A 16,233-nucleotide genomic window follows, 5' to 3' on the forward strand; every position below is an offset into this window, starting at 1 on the left:
TTTTCACAGCTATGTGTACATTTTATTTAGGAAAACCATAAGTAAGCTATTTAAAGGGTTAGATCACCCAAAAATGAAAATTCTGTCATTTATTACTCACCCTAATGCCGTTCCACACCTGTAAGACCTTCGTTAATCTTTGGAACGCAAATTGAAATATTTTTGTTGAAATCCAATGGTTCAGTGAGGACTGCATAGCCAGCAATGACATTTCCTCTCTCAAGATCCATTAATGTAATAAAAACATATTTAAATCAGTTCATGTGAGTAAAGTGGTTCAATATTAATATTATAAAGCAACGAGAATACTTTTGGTGCACCAAAAAAAAACAAAATAACGACTTATAGAGTGATGGTCGATTTCAAAACACTGCTTCAGGAAGCTTCGGAGTATAATGAATCAGCGTGTCTAATCAGCAGTTCAAAGCGCCTCATGATTTCAGCAGTTTGGCGGTTTGACACACAATCCGAATCATGATTCGACACAGAAGAATCATAACGCTCCGAAGCTTCCTGAAGCAGTGTTTTGAAAAATGTCATTGCTCCCTATGCAGGCCTCAAGGAACCATCGGATTTCACCTAAAATATCTTAATTTGCGTTCCGAAGATTAACGAAGGTTTTACGGGTGTGAAACGGCATGAAGGTGAGTAATAAATGACATTGTTTTCATTTTTGGGTGAACTAACCCTTTAAGAGCACAATATTATTTACTTTTTATATTGACAAGAAATGCTAAAAGATATTTTTAAACAGCTATACCATTATATCAAGGCCTTAAAATGCTTTTAAAAGTAATTTAGCTCAACCTCACAAATTAAGTTTTACCCTCTTATCACTATCCAAGATTTCATATCATATGTCTTTATGCATCATTAGTATTTTGAGAAGACTGTTACCCAGGGCGGCCGATACCTGACTCCATTATCATGCTCTCCATGTTCACAGAGAGTATCTGTTACCTCAATTTAGTCCCGCTGATAAAGGTTCTACGAGAATGCTAACAAGAAGGGTTAGCACATTTTCATACTGGGCGTAGCCATCCTGTCAAATCAGTATCTCAACATTAGCATGATCATTAGTATTGCACTCCCATGACTGCAATGCGGGCTGGGTGCTGGCCATTGACACTAGCCAGAATAGATTTTAATATGTAATGAGGCTGGAGTCTCTTCTGCAGAGGTGTTTATAGAGCCCAGCATGAAATGAGAAGCTCGTTTGCATTCCTGCTCCACAGAGGCTTTCGGTTCTGAGCGCTGGCTTTGTAAATCCTGCCGACGTGAGGTTAATGGCCTCAATCTCAGTGTGAAATAAATGCATCTCCTGTAATGATCCTGAATGAATTTTAGTCTAGTGACCTACATGGGACTGTAATCTAACTAGCTGTACTTACTTTTATTGCTTGCTGTTTGATGGACTGCCAAGAATATTGAATCACCACTTAGCAGAGATGTTATATCCAACTGTCATCTCATAAGGTCCCCTGCAACAATGTGACCGGTGGCCTTTTTGATAACAAAACACTTTCTCCTTTCTCAGTTTAATGCACAGAGACAACTAACCATTCATAGGCTGGTTTTTTAACAGTTACACTCTGTTTATTTGAGTGGCCAGACATATAGTAGCAACATTTTCTGTTTGTCCTAACAATGGTTATTTTGGTACTGCTGATGGTACTGTGCTAGAAACTAAGCATTACTCTTTTAAACAGGACAGAACTCTTTGTAAAATGGAGCTTTACTGTACATGTTTTTGTCATGGATGTCTACACTTTTTATATATTTCTGGAATGTTTAGGGACTTGAAATATAGACATGTGCCCTGTAAACAGTCAAACTATGTGTTTAAATGGGATGTTAATGAGTTTTTTTACAGGGACATTAGAAGTCAAGTTTTTTTAACAGGCTGTGTATAACTTTGCAGTGTCTGGAAATCGTAGCCGTCTGCACCTTCTGGACTTAGGCAGTTGCGAGTCTGATCTGAGCCAAACACGAGATGGAGGGAGAGGCCAGTGTCTGTCATTGGGTGCCCTTGGAAATGTCATCCTAGCTTTGGCCAATGGAGCTAAGCATGTGCCATACAGGTATGAGTTTTGTGGTTCAATTAATCAATACAGACCAATACTGGGAGATGATAGATCTCTGTTAATGGTAGTAATATGTCACCGATCACCCACTGAGTCCTCCTGATCTGCATCTGCAGGGGTTTCATTCTCACCCACCTCAGATCAATGAAGCCAATTAGCCAGCTTTGCAGAGAGAGAAGGCAGCCAGTGTGAATTGCACTGAGGTGGGATGTATTGATAGGAATGTGGGTTGGGGAGTAACAGATTTATGCTGAAAGAAAATTAAGAAATACTTATCAGAAGGTGGGATAGTAAATACAGTGGCACAAGCAGAAATCTTTTTCTTTTAAATGTGGCTTCAGAAAATGACATCCTCCACAACAGATTAAAATAAAAACACTCCAAATCAGGTCACTAGAAAGTGAGCATCAAAAGGAGGGATTTCTTTTATTCAAGTATGATTCATAATCCTCTATTTTAAGACAGCCTCTCAGTGGTCTTAGAGGGAGAGAGGCAGAACGTTGTAAGGCCCTGCTTCCTTTTTGGCTAACGAGAAGATTTTTTGATGTATAATTCAGAGACAGCAAGCTTACCATGCTGCTGAGGGAATCGCTGGGCAACATCAACTGTAGAACCACCATGATCGCCCACATCTCTGACTCGCCAGCCAATTATGCCGAATCTCTTACCACTGTGCAGCTTGCCTCCCGTATTCACCGCATGAGAAAGAAGAAATCCAAGGTATGTAATTCAAACTGATATATGGATCATTTATGTATGCTTGTGTATTCATGGTCTTTTTTTAAAAACAACTTTACCGAGCACTGATTTGTGTTACTAAGGTAACCGTATAAGACAGCAAGTACTGCACTAAACTTTATTCTTAGTAGAAAATGATGAAAAAAAAGTTTTGGACCAATTTTTATTGTGAAAACAATATATAACTATGTTTGAATTAATAATTATTTGAATGAACAATATTTTCCAGATAATTTTTATATATTTTTAAAAGTTTCTTTTGACTTTATTATAATGAAAACAAAAAAAGTATTTATTTTTGTCAGAATTTTGTCCACATTTTGTTATTGTCTGTATACATTCTAGAATAGATCATGACTGTTGTTTTCTTAAATTACTTTTTGGCTTTTATTCATCAGAACCATCCACAATTTAAATAATGATTTGGTTTTTGTCAGAGGAACAAATGATAAAGTGATAATTCAACTGCAAAATTTCTCAGTGACCTATGTCATGTAATCAACAAATGTAATCAATGCATTTGCTCCAAAGGGAGAACAGCATGTAACCTTTCCCATCACACAGGCAATTTTCACCATAATTAAGCTGTTTTGACAGAATATATTAATATTTTATAGATCTAAAAAAATCCTTTCCCTGCCTAACTTGTGCATAGTATTGGCAACAATTTGAGCTTCTACTTTGATGTGCACTTTTAACCTTTGTTGATATTGACAGGCTGTTTCATAAAGGGATGCCTCTCTGAATTTATTGCATGCTATGAATGAACTATCTGCAAAGAGACAGTATATTGATGTCAGTGTGGTTATTGGTTTTATTCTGTTCAGTATGCATCAAGTTCCTCTGGAGGGGAGAGCTCCTGTGAAGAGGGACACATTAGACGAAGACCCTTCCATCCTCGGACTGTGGCTCTTGACCCAGACCACCCTTCAGTGTTATCCAGTGACCCAGATTACTCCTCCAGCAGTGAGCACTCATGTGATACAGTGATCTATGTGGGGCCTGGTGGGGCCCCTATCTCTGACCGTGAACTCAGCGATAATGAAGGCCCTCCAGCATTTGTTCCTATCATTCCCTCCCTAAACAAGAAGCGTGTAAAAGAGGGACCTAAATCTGATGGGGACCACCTCAAATGCAACACCTTTGCAGAGTTACAAGAACGGCTTGAGTGTATTGATGGCAGTGAGAGTACATCTGTTTTCACCAGTGAAGGAAAAGGCCAACAGATGGCCTCAAAAAGTGGAATGGACAAAATGTCAGAAGGTGCTTCTGTATCATCCAGGACCGCCAAGTCCTCTCTTCAAAAGCTTCCAGACCTGCAACATGGGGCCGTATCTGAAATTAACACAACTTTAAGGCAAGATTCAGAGCCTGTTGTGAGGGAGAAAGTCTTTAGTAGAGGGCTTATACAAAAACCCTCTTCCTCACAGAACATCTCAAAGACCTCAGTTCTTAAAACAGAGTGTGGCTTAGCCACACGGACACCTCCAGTGGGTATGAGCCAGCAAGCCCTAAGACAAGGAGAACGAAATGACTCCCCAATTACTGACAGATTCCATAACCTCAGTAGAAGTCCTATGGAGGTGAGCCACCTACGTGCTACTCTGAGGAACAGGTGCCTTGATAGGGATGTTTTAAGGACTACAGTTACACTGCAGCAGCCGGTGGAGCTCAATGGAGAGGATGAGCTGGTGTTTACAGTGGTTGAAGAGCTGCCTGCTGGTCTGGTTCCAGACAATGGGAGACCCTCCAGCATCATTAGCTTCAATAGTGACTGCTCTTTGCAGGCCCTGGCATCTTACTCACGGCCTGTTAGCATTATCAGCAGCATCAATGATGAGTTTGATGCTTACACATGCCAGATGAACAGTTCCCAGCTGAACCAAGGTGCTGCTTCTAAGTCACAAGAGGAATTTACAGATGGACATGCCACTGCACACTCTTCAATCAGCTCCTGGTCTTGCAAGACAAATATTTGTACCCCAAGTAGTGATGAGACTGAAAGGACCCTCTCATCAAAGGGAGTGCGCAAGGGACTGGTCAGCAGCTCCATGATGGATTTACCTGGTGGTTTACAAGTTGAATCTTTCTCCCAGCAAAGAACAAATAGTCCATTGGGTGACAGTGGAATTTGCTTTTCAGAACAAGACTATGATTCTGCAACCATTGACAAATTGTCCATTTCTAAGTGCCATCTTTCTCATGACAGTACCAAAGCATCCCTCAGTGGTCCAAAGTCAATCAAATCTAATAGACTCATGACTTCACAGTCTGCCCAGATCTCATATCTTTCTACACTCCCAAGGAAGAGCACCCAAATTGCATCTTCTAGCAATAGCTACACCCATGAGCTACAACGCCAAGGTAGCAGAATAGATGAACAGTTGACCCACAGTAGTAGTGGGCTAACATCAGCCAGGAATTCTGAGTTTAGCTCTGTTAGTAAACCACCAAAAAATGGCACAAGTGGGATTCCATTTAGAAAGACAAGCGGGAATAGCAACAGTGTACCTCGTCCTCCCAAAATGCATGTGTCATCCACATCTCAAAGGGTTGTAGATGGTTGTGAGAAGGCCAGTTTTAAGAAAGACCTAAGCAAGATGCCTCAGCTCAGGCGAGGGGCCACCACTCTCGGCATGGTCTCAGTGCCCCATAGCTCCTCTGAGATGAAATGGGGTAATGATCCCTCGCACACAACTTGTAGCCTGAAATTCTCGTCCTTAGGAAAGAGAGCTAATGGACAGAAGGGTAGTATGCTTCCTAAGTCTGGAAGCATGTCACCCCCTGCTCCACCTGTTCGAAAGTCAAGCCTTGACCAGAAAACACGAATTTTGTTGTCTCCTAGTGCCTTAAAGTCTGTGGGTAATGATGGAACAAGATTGTCTTCCTCCAAAGCATCGGTTTCTGAGGAGGACTTTGATGTTCGAGTTAGGGGGGAATCCTTTAGCTTTAAGTCATCTAGCCTGAAGACAGCTTCTAGTCTCAGATCACATAGTGCTAAAGGAGACAATGGAAGGCATTTTGGTAGTCTTATGTCCCTTGAAAGGTGTGAGAGCTTAACCTCAGTGGGTTCCAAACCAGTAACCTCGAGGGAGAGCAGTAATGTCAGTATCAGTAGCACTGGCAAATCTACTAAAATGGTGCCAAAACTTGGGACTCCCTGTTCCATATCTACACCAACCGCCACTTCCCCTCCATCTACTAGTGGAATTTGTAAGCTTGGACAGATAAAGGCCAGTATAACTCCTAGAGCCATTGTTGGGAATGGCAACAAAGGAAAGTCCTTGTTGAGTACTGGTTCAAAGGCCCTTAGCTCCTCCACCAAGTTCCTTGCCGCCTCAGCTGCTCGGAACACCAGTCTACCTCCAACTGGAAAACCCCCAACTCGCTCTGTCACAGGCTCCAATGCTAAACAAGGAAGAGGCACTATTATGGGCACAAAGCAAGCGATTCGTGCAGCCAACAGTCGGGTCAGTGAATTAGCAGTTGGTAGCTCCAAGAAAAACCTCAGGGGCTCTGACCAAGCAGATGACAACAATGATGACCGAACTTCCAGCGAGATGACACTGGCAGCTTGTTTACCCTCTCCATACAGCAAAATCACTGCCCCTCGCCGTCCACAGCGCTACAGTAGTGGCCACGGTAGTGACAACAGCAGTGTACTTAGTGGTGAACTGCCCCCTGCCATGGGGCGCACTGCACTTTTTTATCACAGTGGAGGCAGCAGTGGCTATGAGAGCATGATCAGAGACAGTGAAACTACAGGCAGTGCATCGTCTGCCCATGATTCCATGAGTGAGAGTGGAGTGTCCACATCCAGTCGAACAAAGGCCTCAAAATCTCCCAAAAAGAGATCTAATGGTAGGTTTTACTGTCAAGACACTCCGGACATTATTTATGGTGATCAATTTAAGATTAATTTATTAGATGGCCTTCAAAAGTTAGATTGGAGAGTCTCTGAAATTGACTGTTTCTATACTTAAGATGTTTAATGTATCTGTTAATTAACTATACATACATATACATTTGATAGAGAACCACAAATATTGGTTAATATTTTCGACTTCAAAATGGTTTCAAATGATTTTGACAGAATGATTTTTACATTACAGTCATCCAGTATGATAGGACAGTTGGGTTCAAATTCTCCACTATGATGTGTATCATACAGTCTGATATAAACATTTCTAAAAGCATGCCCACAAAGTTTGCTGTTCATTTGCAGCCCACATGAAGAGCATTGCCTTGTGTGACCCTTCTAGGCCTCCAGCGACGGCGTCTGATTCCTGCTCCTCTGCCAGACACCTCTTCTCTGGGCAGGAAGGTTGGTTCAGCAGGCCAGTGGGTTGATCTACCCCCACTGGGGGGTACTATGAAGGAGCCCTTTGAGATCAAAGTGTACGAGATTGATGATGTAGAACGCCTTCAGAGACGCAAAGAAGGGTTGGCAGAGGTAAGATGCTATTTGTATGCATTCTATATTGTTTGCTGTGCCTTGTACCCCCCAATGAATTCAATCTCATTCTGGTTCAATTCTGAAGTATATATACCAAAAGTCTAGAGAAATGAAAAATAAACTGAATATGTTTTATGTCATGCATTGCCAAGGCATTGGTTAAAATTTTTTTTTAAAAATAATAATTATAAGTGTTAGCTAATATGCTAATAGGAGTGGAGAAGATATTTCCCCCTTTATCCGACTTTTTAAATTAATATTTATTCTTTCTAAAACAAAACTACAATTGATTTTCATCATACCTTTCACTTTAGAGTTCAGCATATGGCACAGTCCCAGTATGATGGAGTAAAATCAGTTTTTCATTTATGCTAATCTCAAAAGCATCAGAGCATTAGCTCTGATTTCTCTCACATCCTGTGACAAGTTCAGTTGTCAGGAATGAAGCTTATCTCTGTGACAATTACTTATGTTGGCTAATTGATTTTAGATTGCACTGATAGCTTTAGTTAGACCAAGATGACTGGTGTTGTACAGCAGAAAGAAGTGGAAAGATTAGTAAAGGTCTTTTCAGAAAGAGGAAGAGATAGTGAGAGAGATAGAAGGAGAGAGAGCATTGGGGAGGGGTCATATGGGTGCCATGATGAATGAGGTGTGGCTCCACAATCTGTGGCCCGCCTGATCGGTCTTTATGGCCCACTCCACACAGCGTGTCCATGGGTCATTAACCATTTCTCTGTGCGTTTCTAACTCTGATCACACAGTCAATTGTGTGGACAAGACGAGAGGAAAAGATATTAACTCAGTCGAATGGCGCTCTGATTTATTTTCAATTAAGAAAAAATGATCTCAGCTCACATATTAGAGCTCATGAGGAATTAGGCTGTTCACCCTCTTGTTTTATGCAAATCTGTATGTATGTGTGTGTGTAGGAGGTTGTATAACTTCTAGGTTTATTTATGTTTCGTGAAATTAAATCTTTGCTGTGGCATACATATGCCACACTCACTCGCCAAGCGCCAAATTCGAGTAGAAATCGGCATTGGTGAGTATATGAAACGCCAGTTGGCCGGTAACATTTTTAGGAATTCTAACAATGCATGAATGTGAACAAACATGAACGACTCTTGGGACAGTTGGCCAGTGCTGCATCGTCACGAAAGTTTAAGCCTTGAGAATTTAAATATTCAAGCACATGCGCACACAATCAAACCACGCGCCCAGAAAGCCGCATCTCAGACAGAGCGTGAATACTAAACTGAGCTCTCTTTCACATCTTCTTGCACTTGAGGGGATTATGTAAAAAAAAAAAAAAGAGTATCCTAGTAAACATAGTCTGTTATGTCTGTGAATGTGAACAGTTGACAAAGTAAACACGTGTACAGTATGTGTATTAGGCTACGTTCAGACTGTCAGTCCAAATCCGATTTTTGTGCATATCCGTTTGAAATCTGATCAGATTTAGCGAGTGTGAATGACCAAAATTCACATGAAACGTCAATAATTTTAGAACAGATTCCAATCAGATACACAAATAATCGGATTTGGACTGACAGTGTGAACATAGCCATAGATCCGTGCATTTACTTTTAAAGTGACAGCAGCCTAATATGCCTGCTACTGTCTGTGTTATTAAAGTTAATCAAACAACAAAGGACAAAGAAAAGTTACCTCACTGCTCTTGTCTGAATAATTTTTGTATCATTAAAAAGGATTAAATAATAAAGATGAAGACTATGGAGTTTTAATAACTGCCTGTTTTTGCAAAAACTGTTTCATGGCCTGTAAAAAATATTTATGGCTAGTACAAGTCACCGGCCATTAGAAGACGTGGCAGAAAGTTAGTTTTAGGCCGTGGGCATACAGTAGTAACAACAACTTGAATACGTTTTTCTTCATCTGTAGTTCACAAAACAGATATTTGCAGATAAGAAAAAGTGATTTTATTCCTCATTTGCTTTCTGGCCACCTGTAAATGACAGAATGCACATGACAGGAGGAACCTATCCTGTAATTCAACCTTTCAGTAACCAGTTCCTCTTGAACTTAATCTCACTTTTTAGTCCCTTAAGCAAACGTGCCTCTAAAAGACCAGTGAGTGTTTAACCTGGATACTAATTTTATTTGCAGCTTGGCCCTAATTAATCTGACCAAAGCGCTGAGGACCTAAATCCTCTGTACAGGTTAGCAGGAGGATTGAATCAATTCAGCTTAAGCCACGGCACTTTAAATCAGCCCTGAGGAGTCTAGCAGGTGCTTGAAATAGGTATAAGAGGTTTGTGGTTCACTGTGCACAACTCACGCTTCTGTCCCACACTTGCAGGGTTTGCAGTACTTCAACGCCCGTCTTAGGATGCTGGAGAAGAGGCAGCAGCAGATCAGAGAGTTAAGAGCCAAGCACGAGAAGCTGAAAAAGGAGTTGGAGGATGCCAAGATTCGTCTCATGCTGGACCCCAGCAAATGGATGGGAGAATGTAAGTTCCCAATTGTATTATTATTGTATGTGTCAGGGATTTTATGAGAGACCCCCTTCTTAAGGTATTATGGCAAATATATATTTTATGTATGACCACCCATCGACGCATGATATAAATAACATGTTGTTTTTAAAATTAAATAATTTAATTTTATGTTATGACTGCACTAAAACCAAAGTGAATTATTAAAATATTATCTGGAGAATATTTACTTTGTATTAAGCTGGTAGCGTGTCTTTTTTCTATCCACTTATTGTTAAAACTATGACTGTTAATAGAATAAAATGTGCAATTATTCAAATTATTTCTGTCTTTAAAAAGCAGAAAAAATAATAACTATGATTTATTTAAAATTGTGGCATCAAGTTAACTTTGATGCCTGACTTATGCTAATTTTCTTGCCTGTTTTGACCCCAGTTTGAAACCCCCTGATTTATGTAACACTGAAGATAGTCAAGTATTACCATGGCATGTTTACAATATGTGTGCTGTTCAATACTGATGTCAATTATCCCAAAAAATGTGTGTACAAAAAAGTGTGTACATTTTGTTTGTTTTGTTACAAATTAGTGGTGTGGTTTACATGAGCAACACTTCAATTTCACATGCTTTTAGCCAAAAGGACTTTCTTTTGGCATTTTTACAATGATGCTCTAGCATGAATCAAGGATAATTAATTTTACCATGCATCTTAAACAACATGTGTTTCCCAGTAATGTGATGTAGACGAATGGCTCCCTTTATGACTTTAATTTTAGTGTTTGAATTTAGTGGCAGTGGATTTGCAAGAAAATTCTGAGGCAATGGTGCATTCACAGAAATGTCTTGAGCATTTGCCTACTGTGAATTGGTGCCTAAATGTATGGCAAGAATGGATGACATTGGCTTTCCAGAATATTCGCCATAAACCTAAACTGTAAAATAATTTGTTGAGGTTTTTGTAGTTGTAATTCTCATTTTCTGTTGCTGCCTTCAACGCTTAACACGTGTCTACACCAGACGTGAGCAGCATGACTCGACACAACAAATCCCTGATAGTAAACTGAAGCCCTGTTCTATTTCTGATGTACGCCAAGCTCTCGCGCTACTTCTGACATGAAGAAGTGTAGTGTAGACAACCTCTAGTCTCGCGTAGCCAGACCTTCAGACTGACTACAGAAGGTTAGGACTCCATAGCAGCTTTCATTGGACCGTCCAGAGGCTGTCTGACTGACATGTCAAGCAACCAATCACAGTTTGCTTTGTTCAGTGTCATGTTTAGGAAATGTAATGTCGCTGTCCCTAGACCGGCATGTAAAACTCTTGGACTTATTTTAAAGAGTCTATGCTGTGAACTTGACATACTAGACATACTTTTGAAAATACAGCATTCAGTTGATCCTGATAAGCATTCATTGTCACAGTTCCATGCGGTTTTGCCCGCACAGCGGGCTTGTTTCAAGGTGGACTGTTAAAGAACGTGACACACGTCTCCTGGAAATCCTGTAGAATTTAACCAATCAGATGACGACTACAAAACTCCAATTGAAGTGTTTCCAATTTTGTGTGGGCGTGACATCTGATGATGAAACTAGACCAGTGTTGCCAAGTCTGCAGTTTTCCCACAGAATTGGGCTACATTAACACTGTCTGCAGGTTGAAGCAACCCCAAATAACATGATATTTCACCCCTGAATGTGAATTTTACCAGGAGAACCCCATCAAAAAGCAGATTTTACCTTCCGTAACACAATTTTTACCAGGGGACCCCCCTGAAACAGGGCTAGTTTTGAGTAGCAGTTGGGCAGGTTTTGTTGTGAACACCTGGCAACCCTGAACTAGACAGCCTCAAGCTGTTGGACACAGTGTTAGGTGTAAGAACGAACTCTGAACTTTACTACACTTAACCTTCAGGTTAACAATGACCAGAATCACCACAGCACACTATTCAGCAAATGATTTATTATTGCATTTCAGAAACAAATTCAAAAGCTTTCAGTATCAAATCTGAATTATGTTATTAATATTGTTTACTCTACTGAGAATGAAAAGGAACATTGCCTGCAGCAAAAAAAAAAAAAAAAAAAAATGTGCTGATTCTCTCTCTTTGTTTTATTCTGTATTCATCCCTAAGTTTCAGTTATAAAAAAGAATAACAACTATTATAAAGTACCAATACAAGAACCTTGATACTGCAAAGTATCTGTCTCTGCTTGGCTAGAAGACACACATTTGTAAACAGAAATCACAGGACATAAAAGAATAATGTTGAGAAAATGGCAGGCGCATGGAGAGAGCGAGTGTATATGCGTGTCTGTGTGTGTTCTTGAATCAATAAGGTATTATTTTTCTCTTGTGCAATCACTACCTGCCCACTGGCCAGGTGATGTTTACTATTCATCTGTGACTGCTGTCTTGGGTAAAGCTATGATTGGGGCTGTCATGCTGTATAAATCAGCTCCTCTTCAGAGCCCAGTAAAATGAAGACTGTTTCTGCAAGCCCATCTCCCACATCAACCAACCATCACCTTCATAGATTTTTGTTTATGTCTTGAGTGATAAAACTGTCAATCTAGGTGTGTCAGTGGGGGTGCATAGTCACATCCTTATTGTGTCGTACAATAATTGTCTATTTATTTTAGAGATGTTTGATGGTATCTATCTATCTATCTATCTATCTATCTATCTATCTATCTATCTATCTATCTATCTATCTATCTATCTATCTATCTATCCATTTAGCATGTTAAATTGACAACCTTAGTTAATAAACTGAAAGTTTCGAAATAACAAATTTGTTAACATTTTTCACCTTTTTTTCCATAAGTTGATGTGGACCCTGATCTGGACCAGGAGTCGCAGGCCTACCTGGAGGCTCTGGCTCAGGCCACAGGAGACCTGGAGTTTTGTGTCAACCTATGCAAGTCTCGTGTAATGATGGAGACCTGCTTCGATATTGCAGTGCCCGCGATTCCAGGACAAAGTGGACAACAAGAAATGGAGGTCTAAGAGACAACAAAACAAGACATTGTTTAGCTGCGAGTTGTGGGAAGAACATGATTTTTTTTTTTTTTCTGGGATTGAGACTGTCCTGCTTTGAGCAATGCAACAAGTGAAGGTATTGAACAAGCATAGTTAGAAACTCCCTGAAATGCTGAGGGAAAAAAGAGACAGAATAGAATAACAGCAAGACTGTGTCCTGAGATCTTCATTAACGTTACCAGGAAGTGCCTTAAACCAAAAAATCCCAAGAACTATCTTTGTTTTATGATTGGTGCTAGTATTGAGACCAACTTTCCCAAGTACACTTTGAAAAACAAAGTATTTTGCATTGCAGTGCAGTGTATAGTGTATTTATAAAAGCTAACGTGTGTAAAATATAGTTTTAGGTAATAAACATAAAAAAGTTGAGAAAAACTCCCCGTACTATTGCCTTTCCTGATATCTAAATTACCCAGTTACAACTGTTCGACTTTAACATGCAATGTTTCTTCAACATCATAAAGAAAAATGTGCTTGCCCCTGACAGATGTTATGTCACTCGATTGGATAAAGATGTTGAAGCTGTGACATTGTCGTCTATCTCATTTAGTTACAGTTGCTCTGCATAATGATTGGCTCTCAGACCATTTTCCCTGGATCCGGTTCTACTACTTTAACTGATTGTTGCAGACGGTGGCAGATCAGAAATTAGAGCTCGTCTCAAACACTTCTCAGGACATCAAACCGAAGTGAGTTTGTACTTTGTATTTACAGTGTGTGCTGTATGCGTCATACTGTAATTTATGCATGTGTCTGTTCTTCTCTGATCATGCAACATCCAGCGTTAAGCTGGTTTCTTTTAACGTGGTAAACAAATCCACTGTATCTACCTGAACTTCAAAAGATTTTGCCTTTCTTCGCTGAAGATGAACTTCAAAATATTTGAATATACAAACGGCTATCATCTGTTGACAACTTCACAGCACAGGACCTCCTCCTCACTGTGTCCAGTGATTTATCTTCAGCCTCTGATGTTTGATTTTTTTTGTTTGTTTTTTGTTTTTGTCATGTTAATCCTTAAAGTGTCTCTGCAGAGAAGTGTGACTGCTGTTTCTCATAAAGAAACAATTAAAAGAGATTATTTGAATTTGCAAAAGTTTTTAAGTAGAATTTGTGGCTATTTTTTTACAAAGTTCTTTTTGTTGCTGTTGTTGAATGATTCTTTATTTAAAAGAGAGGGAAAAAAAAGACTTTTTCCAAGTTGCTGCATGACATCTTTTATTTGTTCTTTGTAAAATTAATTTAATATTTCTCTTTGTTTTATATGTTAGTCTGTGATTTCTACTAATAGTTTATGTTTAACAAATTTGCCAAGCGTTTAGACTTTTTCAATGTCTATGCCATTTTATCAGTGTTCCTGCTTTATATTGTACAGTTTTTTATCCTTTTTAAAAATCATGTATAGACTCTTAAGTTTGCATTAACATAAAATTATGAATAAAAAGAATGTCTCATCTTTATAATTCTTTGTGCAGTGTGACTATTTCATTTTTCTACAGATTTTTTTAATAGTATTTTCTAAAGAACATTGAGGTTTTTCTGTTATAAAGTCCAGAGTAGAAGTCACATAAAATATTTTGCACAGGAAAATTAAATTAATTCCATAATACTTGTTTCTAACAGACTTTAAAAGTATCTGTGCTTCCATATATATGTTGCATTTTACCAGGTTATACACTACCAGAGGTACGCTACCATTCAAACGTTTGAGGCAAGTACGTTTTAGTAAGTAAGAAATTAATACTTTTATATAGCAAGGACACATCAAATTGATCAAAAGTCACAGTAAAGACTTTTTTCCAAGGATTTTCTATTTCAAATAAATGCTGTTCTTTTGAACTGTCCATTCATCAAAGAATCCTGAAAATATTAAGCAGCGACTACGTTTACATGGACCATGATAATCCATTTTAATTGGACTAGTAGCACAGTCAGAATAAAAAAATCACATTTAACCACGTCAATCGGAATGAATTGGCCAAATCCAACTGAAATTTCATTCAGATTGTAAGGGGTGGTTTAAACCTTTTCTAATCTGTTCGATAATACATGTAAACACTTGATCGGATTTTTAAAACAAAGGAAAGACACAGTGGCAGGATGATAGTAAAACTACTGTTTTAAACACTGATAATAATAAAAATGGTGATGATAATTATGTTTCATGAGCACTAATTCAGCATATTAGAATGATGTCTGAAAGATCATGTGACACTGAAGACTGGAGTAATGATGCTGAAAATTTAGCTTTGCCATCACAAGTATCTGTTTTCTATTTCAGCATATTTTAAAATGTATTTTAAATGTCAATAATTTTTCACAATATTAGTGAAATTAGGGGTTCAAGCTAAAATTTCCAAGGATCAGCATTCTCCCGGGCAGGCCAACCCGTAAGTCGTAGAGACTTGAAAGTTGTAGAGGCATTAGCCGCTTTTCCACTGTCGGGCTAGTGCGAGCCAGGGCTAACAGCGTGCCTGGCTGGGCCTGTGGCCACAGACCTTAGGCACTGAGACCAAAATCAAGTTGCGTTTCCACTGTCGGTCCGCTAGCTCTGCAGCGCTGATCTAAAAACCGCCCTTAAACACACCTCCCTTGATCAAACGTCACACAACCCAACCCATTTCAGCGTGTAGACCATCACCTGACTACGATTAGCTCCGCCTTTCACCTCGACCGCGCCTCAAACCCCAGCTGGCCCGCTTTGGACTAAGGTTTTCGGCGGGCCGAAGAGGCACAATCAAGCCCCGGAAGTGACAGTGGAAACGCGACCGGCCCTGGCACGCACTAGAACGCCCGCCTTTGGCCCGGCAGTGGAAACGCGGCTGTTGAGGGCTGGTAGTAGGCTACTCACACCGTCTACAATGTCACCAAGGCTCGCCCCGATAGGCCTGACGGGGGCGCTACAGTGGTGAAAAGTATGAAATCGTTTATTACTCATAAACGGCTCAAGTGTCTTATATCGTTGGAATCCTTAGCTCAAGAAAACGATTGATTTTTGGAACGCTGGTATATTTTGGAATTTTTGAAAAACCTACTGTTGCGAAATAGTCCTATAGGTTTTTGACCCGATCGGAACCAAACCAGTGCAGCAAGATTCCCTGGAGTCTGACTGTCAATGATTATCAAAAACAATTGAAATTTAGATTCGTTCTTACACATATGTAAGAGCTCATTCTGTTGTTGTTGAAAAAGATGCAGCGACTGGCCACTTGGTGATGCTATAGCATGGAAAAAAAATAGAAATGGCTATAACTACGCAACCCTAAGTCTGATTGACTTGAAAATTGGTGTGCGGTGTCTTTGTCCAAGGTGCCAAGACTGTCTTTGAGGACATTCGTGTATCTCAAAGAACGCGGCCGGCTGTGAGAAATTTGAGAAATTCTCTTTTGTGTTTTTCACGTGTGTAAAAAATTGTATATCACGTGACTTTTAAAACTAAAACACTGTATTTTTAATC

The 16,233-nt window shown here is 39.6% G+C and overlaps 1 protein-coding gene across 3 annotated transcripts in view; it reads left to right on the forward strand.

The window, feature by feature from the left end:
- Positions 1 to 14,239, forward strand: part of kif26aa (kinesin family member 26Aa) — a 91,299-nt gene extending 77,060 nt beyond the window's left edge. For all 3 annotated transcript variants that reach the window (XM_048206549.1, XM_048206550.1, XM_048206551.1), the window contains 6 exons: positions 1,922 to 2,081; positions 2,642 to 2,804; positions 3,650 to 6,683; positions 7,085 to 7,275; positions 9,602 to 9,752; positions 12,562 to 14,239. In XM_048206549.1, the coding sequence (XP_048062506.1) occupies positions 1,922 to 2,081; positions 2,642 to 2,804; positions 3,650 to 6,683; positions 7,085 to 7,275; positions 9,602 to 9,752; positions 12,562 to 12,743 (3,881 nt within the window). In that variant the 3' untranslated portion in view covers positions 12,744 to 14,239. The remainder of the gene's footprint in view (positions 1 to 1,921; positions 2,082 to 2,641; positions 2,805 to 3,649; positions 6,684 to 7,084; positions 7,276 to 9,601; positions 9,753 to 12,561) is intronic.
- The last annotated feature ends 1,994 nt before the right edge of the window (positions 14,240 to 16,233 follow it).

Source organism: Megalobrama amblycephala, linkage group LG11 (assembly GCF_018812025.1).
Source record: "Megalobrama amblycephala isolate DHTTF-2021 linkage group LG11, ASM1881202v1, whole genome shotgun sequence".
Lineage (NCBI taxonomy): Eukaryota > Metazoa > Chordata > Actinopteri > Cypriniformes > Xenocyprididae > Megalobrama > Megalobrama amblycephala.